This window comes from Podarcis cretensis, assembly GCF_951804945.1.
Source record: "Podarcis cretensis genome assembly, chromosome: 11".
In the NCBI taxonomy this organism is placed as follows: Eukaryota; Metazoa; Chordata; class Lepidosauria; order Squamata; family Lacertidae; genus Podarcis; species Podarcis cretensis.
In genome coordinates this window covers 14,758,966-14,779,702 of record NC_137180.1, presented here as the reverse complement: position 1 = coordinate 14,779,702, position 20,737 = coordinate 14,758,966, and the positions used below count along the sequence as shown (strand labels likewise).

The window sequence follows — 20,737 nt, the reverse complement described above, 5'->3', positions numbered from 1 at the left end:
GCTGTGTTTTCAAAGTGGGCATGTGAATATTATAGTCAAATGCATTTATTGGTTTGATCTGCAGTCAATTTTCAGGCGCTTCTTCCTTTCTAGCCTTTGCTTTGCTCAATCCACCAACTCCCAGGAAAACTCTCCTTTGACATACCGTATTTCTATTTGACCTCCATGTAGCACCTATTTTGGGACGCAGGTGGCACTGTGGTCCAAACCACAGAGCCTAGGGCTTGCCGATCAGAAGGTCGGCGGTTCGAATCCCCGCGATGGGGTGAGTTCCCGTTGCTCGGTCCCTGCTCCTGCCAACCTAGCAGTTCAAAGCTCCGGCGGGAAGGTAAACGGTGTTTCCATGAGCTGCTCTGGTTTGCCAGAAGCGGGTTAGTCATGCTGGCCACATGACCTGGAAGCTGTCTGCGGACAAACGCCGGCTCCCTCGGCCAGTAAAGCGAGATGAGCGTTGCAACCCCAGAGTCATCCATGACTGGACCTAATGGTCAGGGGTACCTTTACCTTTACCTAGCACCTATTTTAATTTACACAACTATATTGGATAACTATATAGCATTAGTTACAGGTAGGGAGCCGTGTTGGTCTGTCGTAGTTGAAACAAAACAAAATAAATAAAATAAAAAAATTTAAAAAAAATTCCTTCCAGTAGCACCTTAGAGACCAACAAAGTTAGTTATTGGCATGAGCTTTCGTGTGCATGCACACTTCTTCAGATACCTTATAAATATAGCACTGTATTTGTGGAAGTGAAGTCTCAAACACCTTCTTTTTCTTATTCTTTGGTGATCATTCGTAGCCAAGTAAGATTGTCTTCCATGAACACGGTTTTAACAATGAGTCCGTAAGTGACTGTGGAAGCCAATTCTGGATCCACACGTCCTTCCACAGTGGAGACATAGGTTTCTGGGTGGGAGTTTTCACAGTCCTGCCCCATTACCATTTGCCAATTGGCACATGACTTTTTGGGGGGTTGGGTTTGGGAGGGGTTTTTGGAAGACGCCTGTGCGTGAATTTGTTTTATGTGTGTAGATCAGTGCACACTGACCAACGCACAGTCTTCGTAATAAGACACCAACTGGCTGGTCTGTGTGGTGGGACAGAATGTTCATAGAATCATAGAATCTTAGAGCTGGAAAGGATCATCTCGTCCAACCCCCTGCAATGTGCCAATCTCAGCTAAAGCCTCCATGACAGATGGCCATCCAACCTCCAAGGAAGGAGAATCCTTAAAATGTCTTCAGCTCAACTTCTGTGCGAAAAGGAAAAGCTGACTGGTTGGTATCCGAATCTCAAATGGGGGCAGGCAGATGGAGGACTAGGGAGATATCCTAGCATGGCTGAGTGGGGAGCCAGGTTTTAAAAAAAGAAATCTGAAGGAAGGGTAAGTTGCTTGAGGAAAAGAGGAGATGGGACAGGGATGCAAACAGAGAGAGAATTGTGGGGTGGGATTGGCCAATGTATGGTATGGAGTATAGGGCTGGGCAATATATCAATACAGTGGACCCTCTGGATACGAACTTAATTCATTCTGGGGGTCTGTCCACAACCTGAAAAGTCTGTATCCAGAGGTGCCACTTCTGTGCACACACGCGGCACAATAGAACACTTCTACACATGCTCGAGGTGCACAGAGTGCTTCTGCGCATGGGTGCAGGGCAAAACCCAGAAATATATACTTCTGGGTTTCCCGCGTTCGCAACCCAAATCCAGAGGGATACATAAGTAGAGGTACAATTGTATATCATCCACAACCACTTTGAAGTCCATATAATAATACCAATTTCATTGTTTTTGACCTGGCAATATATCATGAGTCACGATGTGCATGTGTGATGCAAAAAACAGAATGTGGGGAAAACCGTGAAGCCACTCAATGCCTCTGCATATGTCCATCCTTTTTCCTCCAGACATCATGATATACAGTGGTACCTCAGGTTAAGAACATAATTAGTTCCGGAGGTCCGTTCTTAACCTGAAACTGTTCTTAACCTGAAGCACCACTTTAGCTAATGGGGCCTCCTGCTGCCGCCGTGCCGCCGTTGTGCGATTTCTGTTCTCATCCTGAAGCAAAGTTCTTAACCAGAGGTACTATTTTTGGGTTAGCAGAGTCTGTAACCTGAAGCGTCTTTAACCTGAGGTACCACTGTATTGCTATATTGAGATATTGAGCTGGTGATATATCACAACGTCAAAACCAGATATCATCCAGCCCTAATGGAGGGTGGAGCTGAAAGACATGCCAGGGAGGCAGGTCAACAGTTAGGATGGCTTAAGGAAGGGGTTGCCCAGCGTGTAGACCTGATGGCAGAAATATTGCCGGCTTCTGTTATCACTACTGGCATCTTTACTTGACAACCCAGAAGGCACTAAGTAAAGGGAGGACCAGGGCCATACAGACTGAATTTCATCTATTGATTTAAAGTGGTGCAGGTGGCCACTGAGCCTCTTGGGCTTGCCAATCAGAAGTTTGAATCCCCGCGACAGGGTGAGCTCCTGTTGCTCTGTCCCAGCTCCTGCCAACCTGGCAGTTTGAAAGCACACGAGCGCAAGTAGATAAATAGGTACTGCTGCGGCAGGAAGGTAAACAGCGTTTCCGTGCACTCTGGTTTCTGTCACAGTGTTCTGTTGCGCCAGAAGCGGTTTAGTCCTGCTGGCCACATGACCCAGAAAAGGCGAGATGAGCGCCACAACTCTATAATTGCCTTTGACTGGACCTAACTATCCGGGGGTCCTTTACCTTCTTTTACCTTTACCTATTGATTTAAAAGGTGGCGCAGGTGGCGTTGTGGGTTAAACCACAGAGCCTAGGACTTGCCAGTCAGAAGGTGGGCGGTTCGAATCCCTGCAATGGGGTGAGCTCCCATTGCTCGGTCCCTGCTCCTGCCAACCTAGCAGTTCGAAAGCACATCAAAGTGCAAGTAGATAAATAGGTACTGCTCTGGCGGGAAGGTAAACGGTGTTTCCATGCGCTGCTCTGGTTTGCCAGAAGCGGCTTAGTCATGCTGGCCACATGACCCAGAAGCTGTATGCCGGCTCCCTCGGCCAATAAAGCGAGATGAGCGCCGCAACCCCAGAGTCCTCTGCAACTGGACCTAATGGTCAGGGGTCCCTTTACCTTTTGAAACGGCGGAGGGTAGGTTGTGACTGGCACCACAAGAAACCGGTTTGGCCCTATTCAAAAGCGCACCCACCCACCCACACCAGCTGCTACATTGCATTTCCTGAGAGAACCCTTTCCCCGCAAACTACAATCCCCAGAGTCCTTTGGTGTGCGCGTGTGTGTGTGAAAGGCGAGGTTACAACAAGCATAAAATCGTTTCAATTTGTGGTGCAGACGCCTCTTGCTGGTCGTTGGACAGCACCCCGCCTCCCCCCGTAGCCAGCCAGCCAGCCGGCCGGTCTTCCCCCTCCTTTGGCGCGCCTCTTCCCCGCCTCGGGTCCCCCCAGGCCGCTCATGCGCGGTTCTCCTCGCAGTCCGCCGAAGCGCCTTCGCGGCCCCTCCGAGGCGCGTCTCTCGACCGGCATTCGCTCCGTGTCAGCGGGCTGGGGAGGAGGAGGAGGAGGAGGAAGAGGAGGAGGAGGTCCTACCCATCTACCCTCCCGCTTGCCGGGGCTGGGGGAGAGTGAGCAGGAGCCGCCGCCGCCGCCGCCTCATCCCTCCGCCACCCGGGCTGCGCGGGCTTCTCCCCTCAAGGCAGACCGAGGCCGAGCCGAGGGCGCAAAGCGAAAGGAAGCGACCGGGGACGGCGACGCCTCCTTTCCCCCCCGGCCGCCTGCCTCTTCGCCCGCGTCGGCTTCAGCGCAGCTTCCTCTCCGCCATCCCCGGAGCCGAGACCAAACGCGACAGGACGCCGGTGCCGAAAGGGAGCTAGACAAAGGAGGCTGCCGGAGAGGGAGAGGTGAGTGGCAGGCGGAGAGAGCCAGGCGCCTTGTTAGGGACGCTTCCCCCCTCCCTCCCTCCCTCCCCCGCAAAGCCGGGCGTTCCATTGCTTAGGAGGGTGGTGTCGGAGAGACCAGGTAAGCCCCCCCCCCCCCGCCTTCCCCTCCCCCGCAATCGCATCCCGCCTATCCAGCCTGCAGCGGCGAGAAGGCACTGATGGAGCGGCGCGCTCGGGCTGCTGCGTAAAGGTGGCGGTGGCGCAGGGCAAGGATCGTGGCTGCAAGAATGCTCAGCCCTTGGCGATATAAGGTGCTCTTCTTGGGAAGCTGGGACAGGGACGCGGGTGGGTGGGGTTTTGTTTTTTTTTCTTCCACCTTTGCATCTCTCCAGCGATGTGGAGTCCGAGGCCTCCCCAAACCCTGGCACCCTTGGCTGCAGCCCTATGATCCATACTGGGGGCTGGGTGGGGGTGAAAGTCTGGGTGTTTTGTTTTTCCTCCTAATCCGTCCTCGGCTCCATGGCGCTGCCCTTTCCTTCCCAGGGAAAGGAGGGGTGCCGAATGGGAAATAACATGGCAAGAAGGTGAAGTCTCAAATACCAAACGCACGCACGCCCCGACAAGAATTCAGAGGCAATAGGGGGAAGCGTCAGAAAAAAAGGAAAGCGTTGGCTGATTTTTGTGTGCTTTCTGGGGATGGAGCTAGCCAGCCATGCTGCCAGGAGCTGAGTAGGTCTCGCGGTGCCATACCAGTCGGCACCTCTGCCATTTTCAGGAAATGATACCCTATCGAGTCTTCTTCGTATATGCAGAGCTTGGAAAGAAAATGATGGTTTTCTGTTTTCTCTGAATTCTGCCATTGATTGGCTCAGTAAGTAAAGGGGCGAGAGTCTTCGCTCATTCCTCTCCCACTCAAATAGCAGAGCAGAATATGGACAGCATTTATGTGTTGCGTTTTCCTTATGGGGTTAAAGCGATAGAAGGTGCACCCACCCTCCCATTTATTTACAATGTCTCAAGATGCCAGGTTCGTTCTTGCAATAATTGCTGCCTGGGAAATCGGGAGCGTGTGATCTTTTAGTAGCCAGCGTGCACTTGACGGAAGTGGACAACATCAACAGTTGCAAATGTTTTAATTGCTGGTTCTGGGTGAAGGTAATAGTCACGAGGGAGAAGGTGGTGTGTACAGGTTGTTCAGTAGCAGTATTTCCTGGACTCAAGGACAAATGGAGGCTTCTTTACTTCTGTAGTTTGTTTGGTGTGTGTTTTTCCTTGGGAGAGAGGGTGTGGTGGCAATGCCTCTGTAATGCAGCACTGCTAAGCATTGCGTGGAACAGGAGGCTGCTGCTTGTGCCTGTGTAGTAGAAACAGATATTGCAGGGCGGAGGGAAGAGATGTTACCTTAGGCTTAATTTCCAAAGCTCCCACTGTCAAAACATTATACTAAAATAAATGCGTAGAAGAGAGGAAGCTAGCTAACAGTATGTGCTAAACCTCCCCATAAAAATAGATTTGATTATATTATAATATATATATTCCAGTGAATATATATTCAGTGATATTCAAGTAAGTTTTACCCACTGAAATTAATTAACCTAAGTTAGCCATTTTCATTAATTTCTATGAGCATTTTTACCAGTTGGCTTAAAACTCTCGACATTCAGCAACAGCTCAGTCCCATTCATATTTACTCGGAAGATATCACTATCTGAGATTCATGAGGCTTCATTCCAGATAAGGCTGTAAGTCGTATATCCATTTACCTGGAAGTAATATCCACTAACTCACTGGGGCTTGCTTTTCAGTAGACACAGAGGTGTCTTTAGGATTTTGGCCCGAATTTATTGAGACTCTTTTTGTGTGATGAGTTTCCCCATCCACAGATGATTTCTCCAAGCTGCTGCAAAATGCATGGATCCTGGCTCCAGAGTGGCCAATCTGATGTAAATTAAAGGGTGATGCATGCTTTGAAGTGAATATGCTTTCAAATCAAATCCTGCCTTTCCTTAAAGAGATGCAGTTTAAATACAATGGCATAGGCATATCTACAGATAATTGAAATGTACCTGTTACTCTGAACTGAAACCTAGAAGCGGTAACTGTGATAATGCTAAGCTAGATATTTCTAAATGATGAGTTCATGTTTTAAGGATACTTTTTTAAAAATAATAATAATGAAGGAAACTAAGTAGTTTGGAATATTTTGATTATACTCATTTTCAAGATTCATTCCTAGATCATGTTTATATATGGATTCATATTGTTTATGACACAGGTGTATTTGGAATGAACATTACTGTACAAATGTGTGTTCTTCTTTCTCTCCTTGTCCAGTATACTCATTATTTATTATTTATTGTACTTAAGCCCCATTCTTGCCCTCCGCCAAGGAATTCAAGGCAGCAGACATGATTCTCTCCTTTCTCATTCAATCCCCAGGTGCAACAACGCTATTAGATTAGTTAGGATGAGCAGCAGTTAATGGCCCAAGTTTACCCAGTGAGCGTCATGTCTGAGCGAGGATTTGAACCCACATCTGCTAGTCTGACACGCTAACCATTATACCACATTGCTTCCCATTGGGTAGACATTTCCAGCACTTGTATCAGGCACAATGAAGGGAATACACTGGTGTGGCCATTCTCATGTTATAAATGCACATATTTGGCCTGGGCAAAAAGAAAACCTGGGAATCACTTCGGTTTGTGGTAACTCACTGGCTGGCAACAGTGTTATGTTGGAGCTGTAACAGGGCGCTTTAAAGTTTCTTATAGTTACAATGTGATGGCTGTTAAAGTTTACTCTTGCCTTTGGTGAGACAGATTCTTGGGGCAGAGAAAGGAAGAAAAACCAGAGAGGCAGGTCTAATGTATTTTTTTAAAAAAACTTGATTTTAACTATTATGTATTTGTTGTTGTTCTTATGCAAGTGACTCTGTCAGGTCTTCAGCTTGCCATTTTTGGTGAGTCATTTCCAGTTGTGTCCTCTTTTCACCTCTCTGGCCCCATGCTTTGTATAAAACTGCTACGCTGCATCTATTGCTGACATGGAAATATAAACCTGCGCTTTTTTCTGGTGGTGTTACATCCTGGTTTCCCTCATGAAAGGGCAAATCTGTCCCCCACCCTAGCTATAATGCTGCGTTGATTTAGGAGTCACGCCCCCATCCTAAATGTCTGTTTTGTCAACGTGCTCTCTTTCAGTAACTGAGCTGATATAGTGTAGAATGTTAATCACTAACCGTAGGCTCTGGTTTAATTTCAGCTCAGAAGACGAGATGTTTTATCCTCCTGTTTTCGCACAGCCTTTCACCTCTAGTCAGAGCTTTCCCAACAAAATAGAATCATAGAACTGGAGAGTTAGAAGGGACCCTGACAGTCATCTAGGCCGTAGCTGTCAACGTTTCCCTTTTTTAAAGGAAAATTCCCTTATTCCGAATAGGATTCCTCGCAAGAAAAGGGAAAAGTTGATAGCTATGATCTAGGCCAAACCCCTGCAATGCAGGAAACTTTTCCCCAATGTGGGGCTCGAACCCACAATCCTGAGTTTAGGAGCACCATACTCTACTGATTATGGGACACGGGTGGCGCTGTGGGTTAAACCACAGAGCCTAGGGAAGGTAAACAGCGTTTCCGTGAGCTGCTCTGGTTTGCCAGAAGTGGCTTAGTCATGCTGGCCACATGACCCGGAAGCTGTACGCCGGCTCCCTCGGCCAGTAAAGCGAGATGAGCGCCACAACCCCAGAGTCGGCCACGACTGGACCTAATGGTCAAGGGTCCCTTTACCTTTTACTCTACTGATTGAGCTATCCCACCTCCTAATAATTCACCTCACTAGTCATTCAGGCCACAATAAAATCCCAGGCTCTCCTTAAATCCCTACACTGGTTTGCTATCTATGGGCATCCATAGCCCCCCCCCCCCCGAATGAACCATAACCCCCAGATTGCCAGCTGTCACCTTTTAAAAAAGGGTATGTTTTTAAGGATTTGCGGAATCTGTAGATTTGAAGACCCTGAAATATAGGGCCAAATGTACAGGTACTGTTTTTCTCAGTTTTGTGCATGAGAAACTGCATTGTCAAAAAATTCCTAGGAATGCCCTTGTTTCTATTTGTCCTGGATGCAGCATAAAGTTTATGCCATAAACTCTTCCTCCTAGCCCTTAAACCCTTCTCTTGCCTTGCGCCACTTAGCAATCTGCTCATATCCCAAAATATTCCTGCTCTGTGGCTTTCACTTTTCCAGATCCACCACCCTCGTCTGCCCAAAGATCTCCAGCTCCCTTAAATATTTTTTGCCCTTTCCTCACCAATTCCCAATTAAATGTGGACCCATCTTGCAGAGCACTTATGGTACCACCTCTCCTTAAAGCTACCTTTTCTGTGAAGCCTTTGGCACGACCTCTTAGTCATCCCCTAGTGAAAGTAAACATAAATACATGTACTAGAAATGGGGAAATGTGGCGATTTCATTTCTTGTTTCATTTTTCCAATCTTAAATCTGTTCTCCATGGTTCTATATCTGTTTACAGTTCTTTTTTTTAAAAAAAACCCTCATAAAAATCAACCAGCATCTTACTGCAAATTTCTTCTAATACACATGTTTTTGTGTGCAGTCTCCCTAATGTGCATGTTTTTGCAAAGGCAGTGTCCCTTAGCACAATGCATTTTGTATATTGTTTTCACTCATATATTCCTTCTATGCCCACCTTGCCCTAATATGTGCATGTTTTTTGTACAACATGGCTGGATTTTGTATAACATGGCTGGATAACTACACTGCAAAATTGAAAGTGTGCATTTCAAGGAATGGTTGTGTATTGCTTTGAAAGTGCACATTTTATGCTGTGAACTGCCCTGCAAATTAAACAAACAAATTAATTATTTGGCAGGTTCAGATTCTCCCCCCCCAACCCATTTCTACACATGTAACTAAAAATACATTTTTCATTTCCATTCATTGCTTACTTTCTCTTCCCTCCATTACTCACCTGTAGCAAATCTTAGACTGGCAGCTCCTTGGGTCAGGGACCTTTCTTTTGGCTCTTGTTCTGCAAAGTGCCGTGCACATTGTTGGCATGGTATACTAATACTATTAACAGGATGAGGCCATAAAGTTTGTTCTTGGACAATTTTGCCCATTCAATTTCCATTCACTTAATGGAGTTATGTAGGCCGATCAATATTTGAGACCTGCCCATATATCCATAATGTCTTGTTTAATTTTTTATTATGGAAACCCTTTTTGTTTGTTTGAGTCACCTTATTTTCAGCTGTTCTCTTCAGTGCAGCCCTAAAGTAAGCCTTCTCAAAAGTAAGCCTTACTGACTTTGTTAGAACTGACTCCAAAGTAAGTGGGTTTAGGATCGTGGCCTTAGCTATTATTGAAAGCCCCTTTCATACTGTATTTTCCCCATGTCTCAATTATTTTAAAGCCTTGCGTTTTGCTCTGTGTCTTCTTATTTCTTGGGTTTACACTGACATTTCCTTCTTTGCCTATGCATGCTGTGTTAGAGATAAGTATTGGGAGGGTGATAAGGCCTTAAGTCATTAAATGCTTCCACAACTGCGTAGTCTTATCAATTTTCCTAGTCAGTTCAGTCATTTTATGTGGTCCTTGGAGGAAGGGTGGTATATAAATTTAATTAATAATAATAATAATAATAATAATATTTTTTCAGTACAAGTTAAAGTAGGTAAATAAATACTTTTGGGACTGGGTCCTTATATATATCAGTAGGTTGTCTCCTTGGTTGACAAGCATTAGATTCTCTGCTGGCAGCAATTATCTGTTTTGACTTCACTGCCAGAGCAGGGAGACCATAGTCGTCCAGATACTGCTAAACTAAAACTCCAGTAATCTCTGACCATTGCCCATGCAAACTTGGACTGATGGGAGTTAGAGTCCAGTAGCACTGGGCTCCCCACTTTTGAGGGCCATGGATCCCCTACTCTTTCTTTGCCCTCATAAAACTTTCTTATAGCATAATCATATGCATGTTTGCTCAGAGGTGGGCCCGGCTGGGTTCAGTGAGGCTCACTTCCGAGTGGATATGCTTAGGATTGCAGCCTTCAAGCCCTTTTGCAGTTAGACAACTCTGCCCACTTCATAACTGGCTTGCAGCTTGAACTGCTACTAATTCTGCTTCAGAAATTCCCAATAGTAGTTCCGTGATGGTAATTTGCATTGCCTTTACAGAATGCAGCAACTTCCATCTTGTTGTTGAAAGGGAGTAGAGAACAGCCAATTCTTAGCATAGAAAGAGAGAAGTCGGAGTAAACAGATAATAATTTCATCTGGAAAAGTATAGAAGATACTACTGTAGTTACCTGTGGGAAGAGAATCTGTCTTCTATCAAAATAATACTAAATGTGAATGCGCCTTCTGAAATCCTGGCCCTCTACTAAGGAGTAACTTTGTCAACTTCACAAGGTTTTTGTTACAACCAGTGCTGGCAATCCCTTATGCGCAGTATTCGTTTTCTTAAAAAAAATAAAAAATGTTTAGGGGTACTCTCATTTTGACTCAAGTAACCACCATTTTATAGTTCAAATTGGGAAAAATAAATACAGTAAATGGACAAAAGTACAAAGATTCACAAAACGTTTAGGGCAGGCATAGGCAAACTCGGCCCTCCAGATGTTTTGGGGCTACAAATCCCATGATCCCTAGCTAGCAGGACCAGTGGTCAGGGATGATGGGAATTGTAGTCCCAAAGCATCTGGTGGGCCGAGTTTGCCTATGCCTGATTTAGGGGTATATGTACCTCTGTGTCCCCCACAGAAAAGAAACACTGCTTATTCCAAATGTGTGTGAGGAATTCTATTTGTGTGGTAAGAAAACCCAAATGCAAAATTCATTTTGCATAGCTTCTTAGTTTGCCTGAGCTGTTTGCAACACAATGCCATTATTGAATTCTGTCGCAAGGACATGTGGGGACAGAAATATGTGCTTGTCCAGGAAATCTAGCTCCCTTCCCCCCCCCCTTTAAAACTTGGGTCAAACTTTGTTTTTGCTTTTTGAGGCTTCTGTTGATATTGTCTACATACCCTCAAACTTCTCTTCACAGCCAAGGTGGTCTAGAAACTTTGGGTATGGCAACAGTTGTCTATTTTGGTAGATTTAATAAGCTTGAGTAGCTTGGCACAGGATTTCTGCCTTTAAAAGGAGAACAAAGAGAACGGGGGTTCTTGGGTCACTGCACATCTGTATCAGATGTCTGAAATCCAGTGCAAGCAACTTTGCTCTGGTACAAAGACTTATAAGCAGTTCCATACCAAATCCCTGCAGCTAAGATAAAGCTATCTGCCTAGTGGCCTTTTAGTAACGCTGACCCCCATATTGCTTTCCTGCAGCCTGCTTCATTTGAACTGCCATTATATGAGCAAAGGCTCCTCATGTCTTGTCAGGACAGAAAGACAGCAGGAGTTTTTTCAACATCTTGTCATGGTATTCCTTGCCTGTGACAAGGGGGAGAAAATTTGACTGAATTCAGCAGAGAGGGAAGGGCAGTCTAAGTAACCAAAAGGCAAATGTAGCAACAGCGTTCAGACTCAGAGACCTGCTCAGAGTAGCACTAATTCAGATTCATTCATTTCAGTGGGTCTGCTTTGAGTTCGGCTTAGCCAAATGCAACCCAGTGTTGCAATCAGAGTAGACCTGTTAAAATCAGTGCTGTCTATTTTCCAGTTTTGCTGTTGTATCTCTTCAGGATGGCATGCATTCTTTCTTACTGCACAATTTTTTTTAAAGACAAATGATTTTGCGGTAAAGTGTAAGAAAAATAACATGTTGACGTGGTACAAATCGGTATAATTAGCATTTTCATGAGTGAATGCCATATTGTCCCCTAGAAGCATGTAATGGAAAATGGATTGCGGACATAAAATAAATTAACCTCTGCCTTGTAAATAAACCACTAATTGTGACTGAGGCTACTGGTTGTCACTCTTGTTGATAGTGTTTGGCTTTATTTTTTTAAAATATATGATTTCCACCTGCTTCATCCTTCCCTTCCTTTGTTTGCTGTTGCTCGAATCCCAAATCAAGGACGACTTTATTTAATTGTTTGGAAGCTGGATCAATAATGTGGCGTCTTTACTACTCTATTAAGCTTATTTGTATTAGAATTTTAAATGAGATTTGCATTGACATTTTAAGCGGTTGTGGTCTCCTTTCTTTAGAGGTGATTAACACATCAGGGTTAGAAATGAAGTATGAGGTTGATGCCTTACTGATACGCCTTAAATAAAACAATCTCTTGGATGTTGGTGTGCCCTAGAATTAGTTTTGGTTGTTTAATGGTAGCTTACTACTTCAATTTGTGCCATATTTATTTTGAGATGGATTTGGGACCACCATGGTGGCTAATAATAATAATAAAATTATTTGCCACCTATCTGACTTTGTTGCCCCAGCCACTCAACCAAAGTGGCTTGCAATAGAGAGAATATATACAAATTGAATATTGGCTGTTCACCAGATATAAAAACTTACAATATCTGGACCACTTCTGAAGTTGGCTCCCAGTTTCATGCTGAATCTTTGGATCAGTAGGAAAACTTTCCTTACAGGGAATAAGTGGCCACATCCCCACATCTGATTTCTTTCCGCGGGGCCTGTAAGACAGAGTTGTTCCGCCTGGCCTTTGGCTTGGAGCCAATTTGATTCCATCCCCCTCTTTCTTTTTTCTTTTTCCTTTCTCCTCCTGTGATGAGGCTGCATTTTAATGTTTTAATGTTTAATATTTTAATGTTTAATGTTTCAATATTTTAATGTTGTATTTTAATCTTGTTTTTAAGTTGTATTCATTCAACTTGTTTTTATTACTGCTTGTTAGCTGCCCTGAGCCCGACCTTGGCTGGGGAGGGCGGGGTATAAATAATAATAATAATAATAATAATAATAATAATAATAATAATTACTGCTTCTGCTGTTCACTGGAAAATGTTCTGCCTGCCACCAAGCAGTTGTGACTGTGCTAGGGACGGTCTGTGTTTCTTCCATTTAGCTGCATCCTCAGGCTGCTCCATGCTTTTTAATGTGTGTCATGCTAGTTAAATGAAAACTTAGAAGGGTAGTTGATGATATAGGGGGATTTAGAATCTGAATTAATTCATTAATTGCATCATGCTGGTCAGCTTTACAGTGTGTGTACGTAGCTACTGCATCCATGTGACACTCTGTGCTCTGGCAAGTGGGTTATAGTGGTTAAGAGCGGTAGTCTCGTAATCTGGTGAACCGGGTTCACGTCTCCGCTCCTCCATATGCAGCTGCTGGGTGACCTTGGGCTAGTCACACTTCTCTGAAGTCTCTCAACCCCACTCACCTCACAGAGTGTTTGTTGTGGGGGAGGAAGGGAAAGGAGATGGTTAGCCGCTTTGAGACTCTTTTGGGTAGTGATAAAGCGGGATATCAAATCCAAACTCTTCTTAAACTTCCACTTTTAAAACTTGATTTGTCAAAAGCTGTCCAGGTTGCCATGGGTGGCGCTGTGGTCTAAACCTCTGAGCCTCTTGGGCAGGGGTCAGCAAACTTTACCAGCAGGGGGCCAGTCCACTGTCCCTCAGACCTTGTGGGGGGCCGACTATATTTTTTTGGGGGGGAAATGAACGAATTCCTATGCCCCACAAATAACCCAGAGATGCATTTTAAATAAAAGGACACATTCTACTCATGTAAAAACACACTGATTCCCAGACTGTCTGTGGGCCAGCTTTAGAAGCCGATTGGGTCAGATCAGGCCCCTGGGCCTTAGTTTGCCTACCCATGCTCTTGGGCTTGCCAATCAGAAGTTCGGCGGTTCGAATCCCCGCGACGGAGTGAGCTCCCGTTGCTCTGTCCCAGCGCCTGCCAACCTAGCGGTTCAAAAGCATACCAGTGCAAGTAGATAAATAGGTACCACTGTAGTGGGAAGGTAAACAGCATTTCCATGTGCTCTGGTTTCCATCACGGTGTCCCGTTGCGCCAGAAGTGGTTTAGTCCTGCTGCCCACATGGTCTGTCGGTGGACAAAGCTGTCTGTGGACAAACGCTGGCTCCCTCGACCTGAAAGAAGGATGAGCGCCACAACCCCGTGGTCACCTTTGACTGGACTTAACCATCCAGGGATCCTTTACCTTTTACCTTTATGCCTATGATCTTGTCTGTCTGCTTAATGCATCTGATGAAGTAAGCTATTGACCAGCAAAAACTCAGCCCGCATATAAACCAGTTAGCCTCAAAGGTGCCACAACATTTTAATTATATATTTGTCATCTTGGTGCTACAGACTTAATGTGGCTCTTTTTCTTGAACATTTAGCTTAAGTGGTTCCTTAGACGTCAAGATGATTGATTTTTGCTTGCTCCAAATCTTATCTAATGTATCTTCACAGTAGAGTACTTGTACAATAGTAGTACTTTATGACACAAGTAGGGATAAAATATTTAATTCTCTGCAACTATTTTCGGGCAGAACAATGAGCCATTTGTTCTCTCTCTGTATAAAACAGGATCCAGAGACAGCAAGCCATTTGTTTGCGGAATAACTAGAGGTCACACGTGGCTTCTAAACATACTAATGTATTATAAGGTTATAATTAATTGTGTAATTCTTGCTTGCAGATGAATTTCTCTCTTCCACTCTTCCTCTCAGGTTCAGTTTTCATAGCAAGCCAAATCTGTGAAGTACACAATTCTTCAGATAGGAAAATTGTGGTGCTAGGCAGGTAGTATTTCATATTCTTCTGCATCCATTTTAATATAGGTATATGCCATGGCATATGTATATATTGAATGAAATAAGAAAATATTTAGCAAAACCCTTCCACCGATGTTTAGAAAACTGTTATATAAAACAAACTATTGCGTGTGTTTTTTGGTTTTTTTCTTTCTTTCAATTGAGCACAATAATCTTTTGTACTTGTTTAGACAGCTTTGAAAACTAGCTTGTTCATAAGAATGTTGATGTTGTCGATCTTCATTAGTTGTAGAACGTTTTACTTTTTGTTTAACGGAAGGGGAGACATTATCTGACCCATAAGCCTTTGTCTCCTGTATTACCCAGCACCTTACAAAGTCATGATTGATTGATTTATATATAGCCTTTACATTAGTGACAACCAGTAATGGTCAGGTAGATTGAGATCTGTTGCTAGATCTCTGGTTTAGTTGCAATAGATCTGCAAAGGCTTCTGTCCTCCGATACTTAACCAGTGCTAAGTGAACTTTAAAAGAAAATAAACCTCTGGGTAGACTTACCTTCTGCTAATCACTTCTGTCAGCTTTCACGTTCCTCACCTAAAATAGTATTAGTCGGATGCCTTTTACTTAGATAAGGAAAACTGTTGACTAAATAAACACTTTGCTACTTTCCCTCCAAAATATATTTACAGTACTGTAGACTTGAAGCTAAAATGACCAAATCCTAAGAGTGCTTTATTTTGTCTTGTTTTTAAAAGTTTATTCCATCACTGAATTCGGATTCCCAGAAGTTAGAATGCAGTTACTAAATCTCTGAAAGGAACTTGAAATTAAGTTGTTTACAAGGTACGTTTGTGAGAATTGTGTAGTTCACATTCTCTTTTTTGTGTCTAAGGAGATTTCATGATCCCTGATGCCAGAAGGAATTTTGGTACAACAGTGGCAATTTGTCTAACCACTGTGATTGTAGATGCTTATGCAAAACACAGTGGTCAGAGACTTTCATTTGCTTCCATGCCTTATGCTCGGCAATGCAATAAGTACTGTGCATTAATCATATTAAGTGATGATTTCCCCCTAATTCCTTTGCAATCTTTTGTGTGCCCATCTTCATCCTCATGCAATTGCATGAAGCCACTGTGGTTCAAATGATGATTCTTTGCTTTTACAAAATGTTTGCAGAACCAGTTTACCATGTGGTCATTCAAAAATATAGTAAGGCAACTTTTTAAAGATACAGCTAACCTTCAAAAACCATCTGCATATTTCTTTTTCTCTGGTGAATAAGAGATTTGTCCCAGTAGGGTGCATGCTCAGGTGTTATGCTTAGTAGATCTTGTGGGAATGCTCGAGGACAGAACAGTAGAGACATTGACATTTAAGACTAGAATGGAAAGTTTAAACATAATTATTTGTTTAGGTTGCCTAATGTAAGTTATGTAATTGCATGTAGGTATAATGTTTGGAAAACTACTAGTTGCGTTACTCAAAGCATTCATTATTCTCTCTGCCTAGTACAGTACTTTGAAATTAAAGATCTCTATAGAGAAGACATTAAGTCTCCTACACCCAAAATATAATGTTGCTGGGCAAAGGACCTTTTAAACCGCATGTACTGGAATGTTACTCTAGGGAAACATCTCCATTAGTATCAAAAATAATTATGTGTTAGTGCAAAAGTTCAGGGGATGCACACCTGATCTGACTTTGTGTCTGGTCTGGAATACTTTGTTGTGTCTGTTGTATATTATTTTAACAAGCTGTGGGTTTTTAAAATAAAAAATATGCCTCTTGTCCTGTCTGAAATAACGGACCTTTTCCCCAAGCCCTTTGTATGCCTTTTCCTCACCATAATTCAAGGTAAGGGTGGTATTGTGGGCAGTGCCTTCTGGGGAGGGGCGCTGCAACTTATTTTTCTAGCATTTCCTCCCCCTTGCTCCTGCTCTCAAGTTAGGCAGTGTGTGCCAGGGAGAGGGGTCCATTGGAAAAGAGAGTTTTTGGAAGGACTGGATTCAAGTTCCTTTCGTTATTAATTCACTGTGTGGGCAAGTCGCTCTCTCTGAGTTTCAATTCCCCACAAACAAAATCATGTCCTCATTGTGATGTTGCAAGGGCTAAGTACAATAAAGGCTGTGAGGTTCTTTGCAAAAATAAAAGTTCCATGTACATGTTAAAAAAGAAAGGGAAAAGGTAAAGGACCCCGGGACGGTTAAGTTGTTTAAAAGCAATGCCCTAACTCAATACTTTCTACAGTACTTACACTGACAGCGACATCACAATGTCTTCAGAAAAGGCCTTTCTCAGCTTGCCTCCTTCAGATTATTTGAACCAGGGATGCCACAAATAGACATTATTGCTATGTTTCTCCTGCTTCTACTCCTCTTTGTGCTTTGGTAAAAGGTAAAGGTAAAGGATCCCTGGACAGATAAGTGCAGTTGAAATCGACTATGGGGTGTGGCACTCATCTCTGCTTTCAGGCCGAGGAAGCTGGTGTTTGTCCATAGACAGCTTTCCGGGTCATGTGGCCAGCAGGACTAAACTGCTTCTGGCACGATGGGACACCGTGATGGAAGCCAGAGTAGACAGAAATGCCGTTTGCCTTCCTGCCGCAGCAGTACCTATTTATCTACTCACATTGGCGTGCTTTCAAACTGTTAGGTTGGCAGGAGCTGGGACAGAGCGACGGGAGCTCACCTTCTCATGGAGATTCAAACTGCTGACCTTCTGATTAGCAAGCCCAAGAGACTCAGTGGTTTAGACCACAGCACCACCCATGTCCAAAATAAACAAGCACACAATCACTGATAGGTCCACCTGCCATTGTGAGGCTCAAAGCAATGAAGATGATGCCTCCCCAGCTGTTGCCATTGGCTGTGGGTTTCTTGTGATGTCACAAAAGCACTTGGCAACTGAGTGGATATAAAGGCAGGCCAAGGGGAAAGCCCTTTTCTGTTTCCAGCAGGACACACCTGGCAATGGATGTGACATTCAGCACTGCCCAGGTTTCTTCCACTTGGAGGAGGCAAACTGGTGAATGGAAGGAGGCAATCCTCTGGCAGTGGGATGCTAGGGAGCAATAATAAGGCAAGTTTGCTTGCTTGAAGGCTGCTGGTATCTCTGATTAGAAGCTGGCAGATGTCTCATGATGGACCTACCAGTAGCTTCTGGCAGAATGGAACACCATGACGGAAACCAGAGTGCACAAAAACAGTTTCCCTTCCCGTTACAGAGGAGCAGTACCTATTTATCTACTTGCACTGGCGTGCTTTCAAACTGCTATGTTGGCAGGAGCTGGGACAGAGCGATGGGAGCTCACCCCATCACGCAGATTTGAACCCCCAACCCTCTGATTGGCAAGCCCAAGAGGCTCAGTGGTTTAGACCACAGCGCCGTCTGTGTCCCTTTACCTTTGCCATGTATATCATAAATTCCACAGAGGTGATGGCAATAAGTAGCTTGTAGCTTGCTAGACCCATTGTTCAGGTTCTATGGCTCCCAGTAAGTCCATGTATGTAAGTGTGAGAGCGTGTTTTTTGGGTTTGTTTGTTTTTTGGAACATTACTAGCTTATTTTTCAAATTTCAATTTTTCATTTATTGTGCCCAAGGGTCTAGAGCAGGGGTGGCTACCTTTTTTTTTTTTTTTTTTTTGGCCCAGCCACATTGAGGGTTGGTCACCCCTATGAGGACTGTATGCCATCATTTGTGCATGCATGTCATACATGTGCAAACTGACACAGCACATGCACACAGTGGAGGGAACAGAGAGACTCGGTAGCATGCATTAAACACTCACTCTCAGCAAGCACGCTATCTCCTCTACCCCAACAGTGCCATGCAGAGGAAAAGCACAGCAGATTTTATCTCCAGGGTACTGCTGGGACCATTATCATCATTATTAATTGAATTTATTTACTGCCCTATACTTGCAGGTCTCAGGGTGGTTTACAGAATAAAATCAAAATATAAAACCACAAAATCCATAATCAAAATAACAACAACAAAAACAACAACAACGCAATAACCCACTCCCCCCAAAACCCCACATTTTAAAAGGGCATAGGATGTCAATCAGATCAACCAAAGACCTGGTTAAAAAGAAACGTTTTTGCTTGGTGCCCAAAGGTGTATAATGAAGGCACCAGCTGAGCCTTCCAGGGGAGAGAATTCCACAGACAGGAAGCCACAGCAGAAAAGTCCCCGTTCTCGTGTTGCCACCCTCCGAATTTCTTGAGGAGGAGGCACATGAAGAAGGGCCTCACAAGATGATCTCAGCTGCCGTGTGGAGGAAAAAAACCAGCTCCAGTTGGCAGTCATTGATGGCTGCCAAAAAAATTACAGTGGTTTGCAATTGTCTTTGAGAGCAGGTGCTTTGGCTGCTCTCAGTAATAATTGTGACAGATCGTCTCTCTTTAGAAGTCAAGCACAGAAATTCACGTGGAAGCAAAGACACAGTCTTCTTGTGAACATGGGTCACAAGAAGCATTTTTGGGGTGCAGTTTGGACAGTAAAATATCCCAGGACCAGAGCAGACACAGCAGACAGCTCTGAAACTATATGGTCAGTGCTAAAATGAATCCAGTCTCTCTAGCAGGAAACTCCAAGCATTTTACACCTGCTGCTCAAGATTTGGAACATGGCCTATCTCATAATAGCCAAAATTGTAGTGCTCAGCAAGCATGCGGTCATTTCTATTCCTGAACCAGCTTCTAGGGAGAAGAAGTGAGACCTACAGTGACAGTCACGAAGTTATCTATGCATGCAAAATGCAGCTGTGTTTACAACTGTCTGATTACCTAGGTAGAGGGCTAAATTGCAAGCCAATTACAATAATAAATACAAAGTGTTATAAATTGCGTTTGGATAGCATAGCTCTTCAGTGTCTCAGATATGGACAAGGTTTGTGGGTGTGTTTTAAAAATCTCATTTCATACAATAAGGCACTTAATTTTGTGATTGAAAATCATTGATAAGAAAAGTGTTCGTACTTCATATTTACCTCAGCAATGTATCTGATACCGGATGTATCTAAATTTTGTGTGTATGTGTGAAACTTAAACATAGCACCTGGAAGATATTGGTTGTACTCTTTTAGTTGCAGTGTGAATTAACTGAGTTTCATTCATGCCATGGGGAGAGGCATAACTTTTAAGGGACTTCTATAATTCTCACTCCTGCCTGTTTTCATAACGCTCAGAGCTAGTCAGAATAGTTATCTCAGCCTGTGGAATTTGTGGAAGTCACTTTCATTTAGATAATGTGCTGTTAGGTTTTTTATTTAATTTGGCACTTCTTGTCAAAGCACTTCTGAGCCCGAGTCCATGTGGGACACTCAAGTTTAATAGCACTTCTCATAGTAGAGGTTCTGGCAAAGTTTAGTTTAAAACCTGCAATTCATCACTTGCAAATTATGCTTACACTGACTTTGGAAAGCAAAGGTCAGCTTTGTGAATTTTTGTACCCACAAGCACAGTTCTGCATTATGAGGACTCCTTGGGGGACGTTACTGTGTTTGTCTTTAGGTGCCACAGGCCTCGCGTACGCTCACCTCAATTGACCTCTCATCTATTTCCCCTACTCCAAAAATAAAAATAAAAATTGAACAATGTGACAGATTAGATATGCCTAGCCAGTACTCGTGTGTGGCAAGCAATGTAAGTTTTATTGAGGCTTCTCTTTGAGATTGGAAAGTGTCTTCGAGAAAAACAAGCATCTTTCCCTATGAGGCAGTGCTTCCCAAACTTGGGTCTCCAGTTGCTTTTGGACTACAATTCCCATCAGTCCTAGCCACTGGTCTTGCTAGCTAGGAATGATGGGAGTCGTAGTCCAAAAACAACTGGAGACCCAAGTTTGGGAAACATTGTTTCTGAGGCAATCCACAGGGTGAATTGGGGGAGCCAGCTGTGGAGATAGCTACTGCTTGTGTGGGCTGTGCTGAAATTGTTGACATCTCTTGGTTGTGGTGGCGCTGTGGTCTAAACCACTGAGCCTCTTGGGCTTGCCGATCAAAAGGTTGGCGGTTTGAATCCGCGCGACAGAGTGAGCTCCCGTTGCTCTGTCCCAGCTCCTGCCAACCTAGCAGTTCGAAAGCACGCCAGTGCAAGTAGATAAATAGATACCACTGTAGTGGGAAGGTAAACAGTGTTTCCATGTGCTCTGGTTTCTGTCACGGTGTC

The 20,737-nt window shown here is 44.0% G+C and overlaps 1 protein-coding gene and 1 long non-coding RNA gene across 4 annotated transcripts in view; one reads left to right on the top strand and one right to left on the bottom strand.

Annotated features, from left to right (window-relative positions):
• The first annotated feature begins 3,331 nt into the window (after positions 1–3,331).
• The window catches only part of CDC42SE2 (CDC42 small effector 2), a 100,001-nt gene continuing 82,595 nt past the window's right edge, over positions 3,332–20,737 (top strand). The window contains exon 1 of one of the 3 annotated variants that reach the window (XM_079995896.1): positions 3,332–3,902. In XM_079995896.1, coding sequence (XP_079852022.1) covers positions 3,458–3,902 — 445 coding nt within the window. In that variant the 5' untranslated portion in view covers positions 3,332–3,457. The other 2 variants (XM_079995900.1, XM_079995898.1) reach the window with 2 other exon arrangements.
• LOC307226966 lies at positions 14,087–17,673 on the bottom strand. The gene is made up of 3 exons (XR_013843747.1): positions 15,809–17,673; positions 15,122–15,160; positions 14,087–14,541 (listed from the first exon to the last, which is right to left on the bottom strand). It is a non-coding gene; the product is annotated as an uncharacterized lncRNA (long non-coding RNA).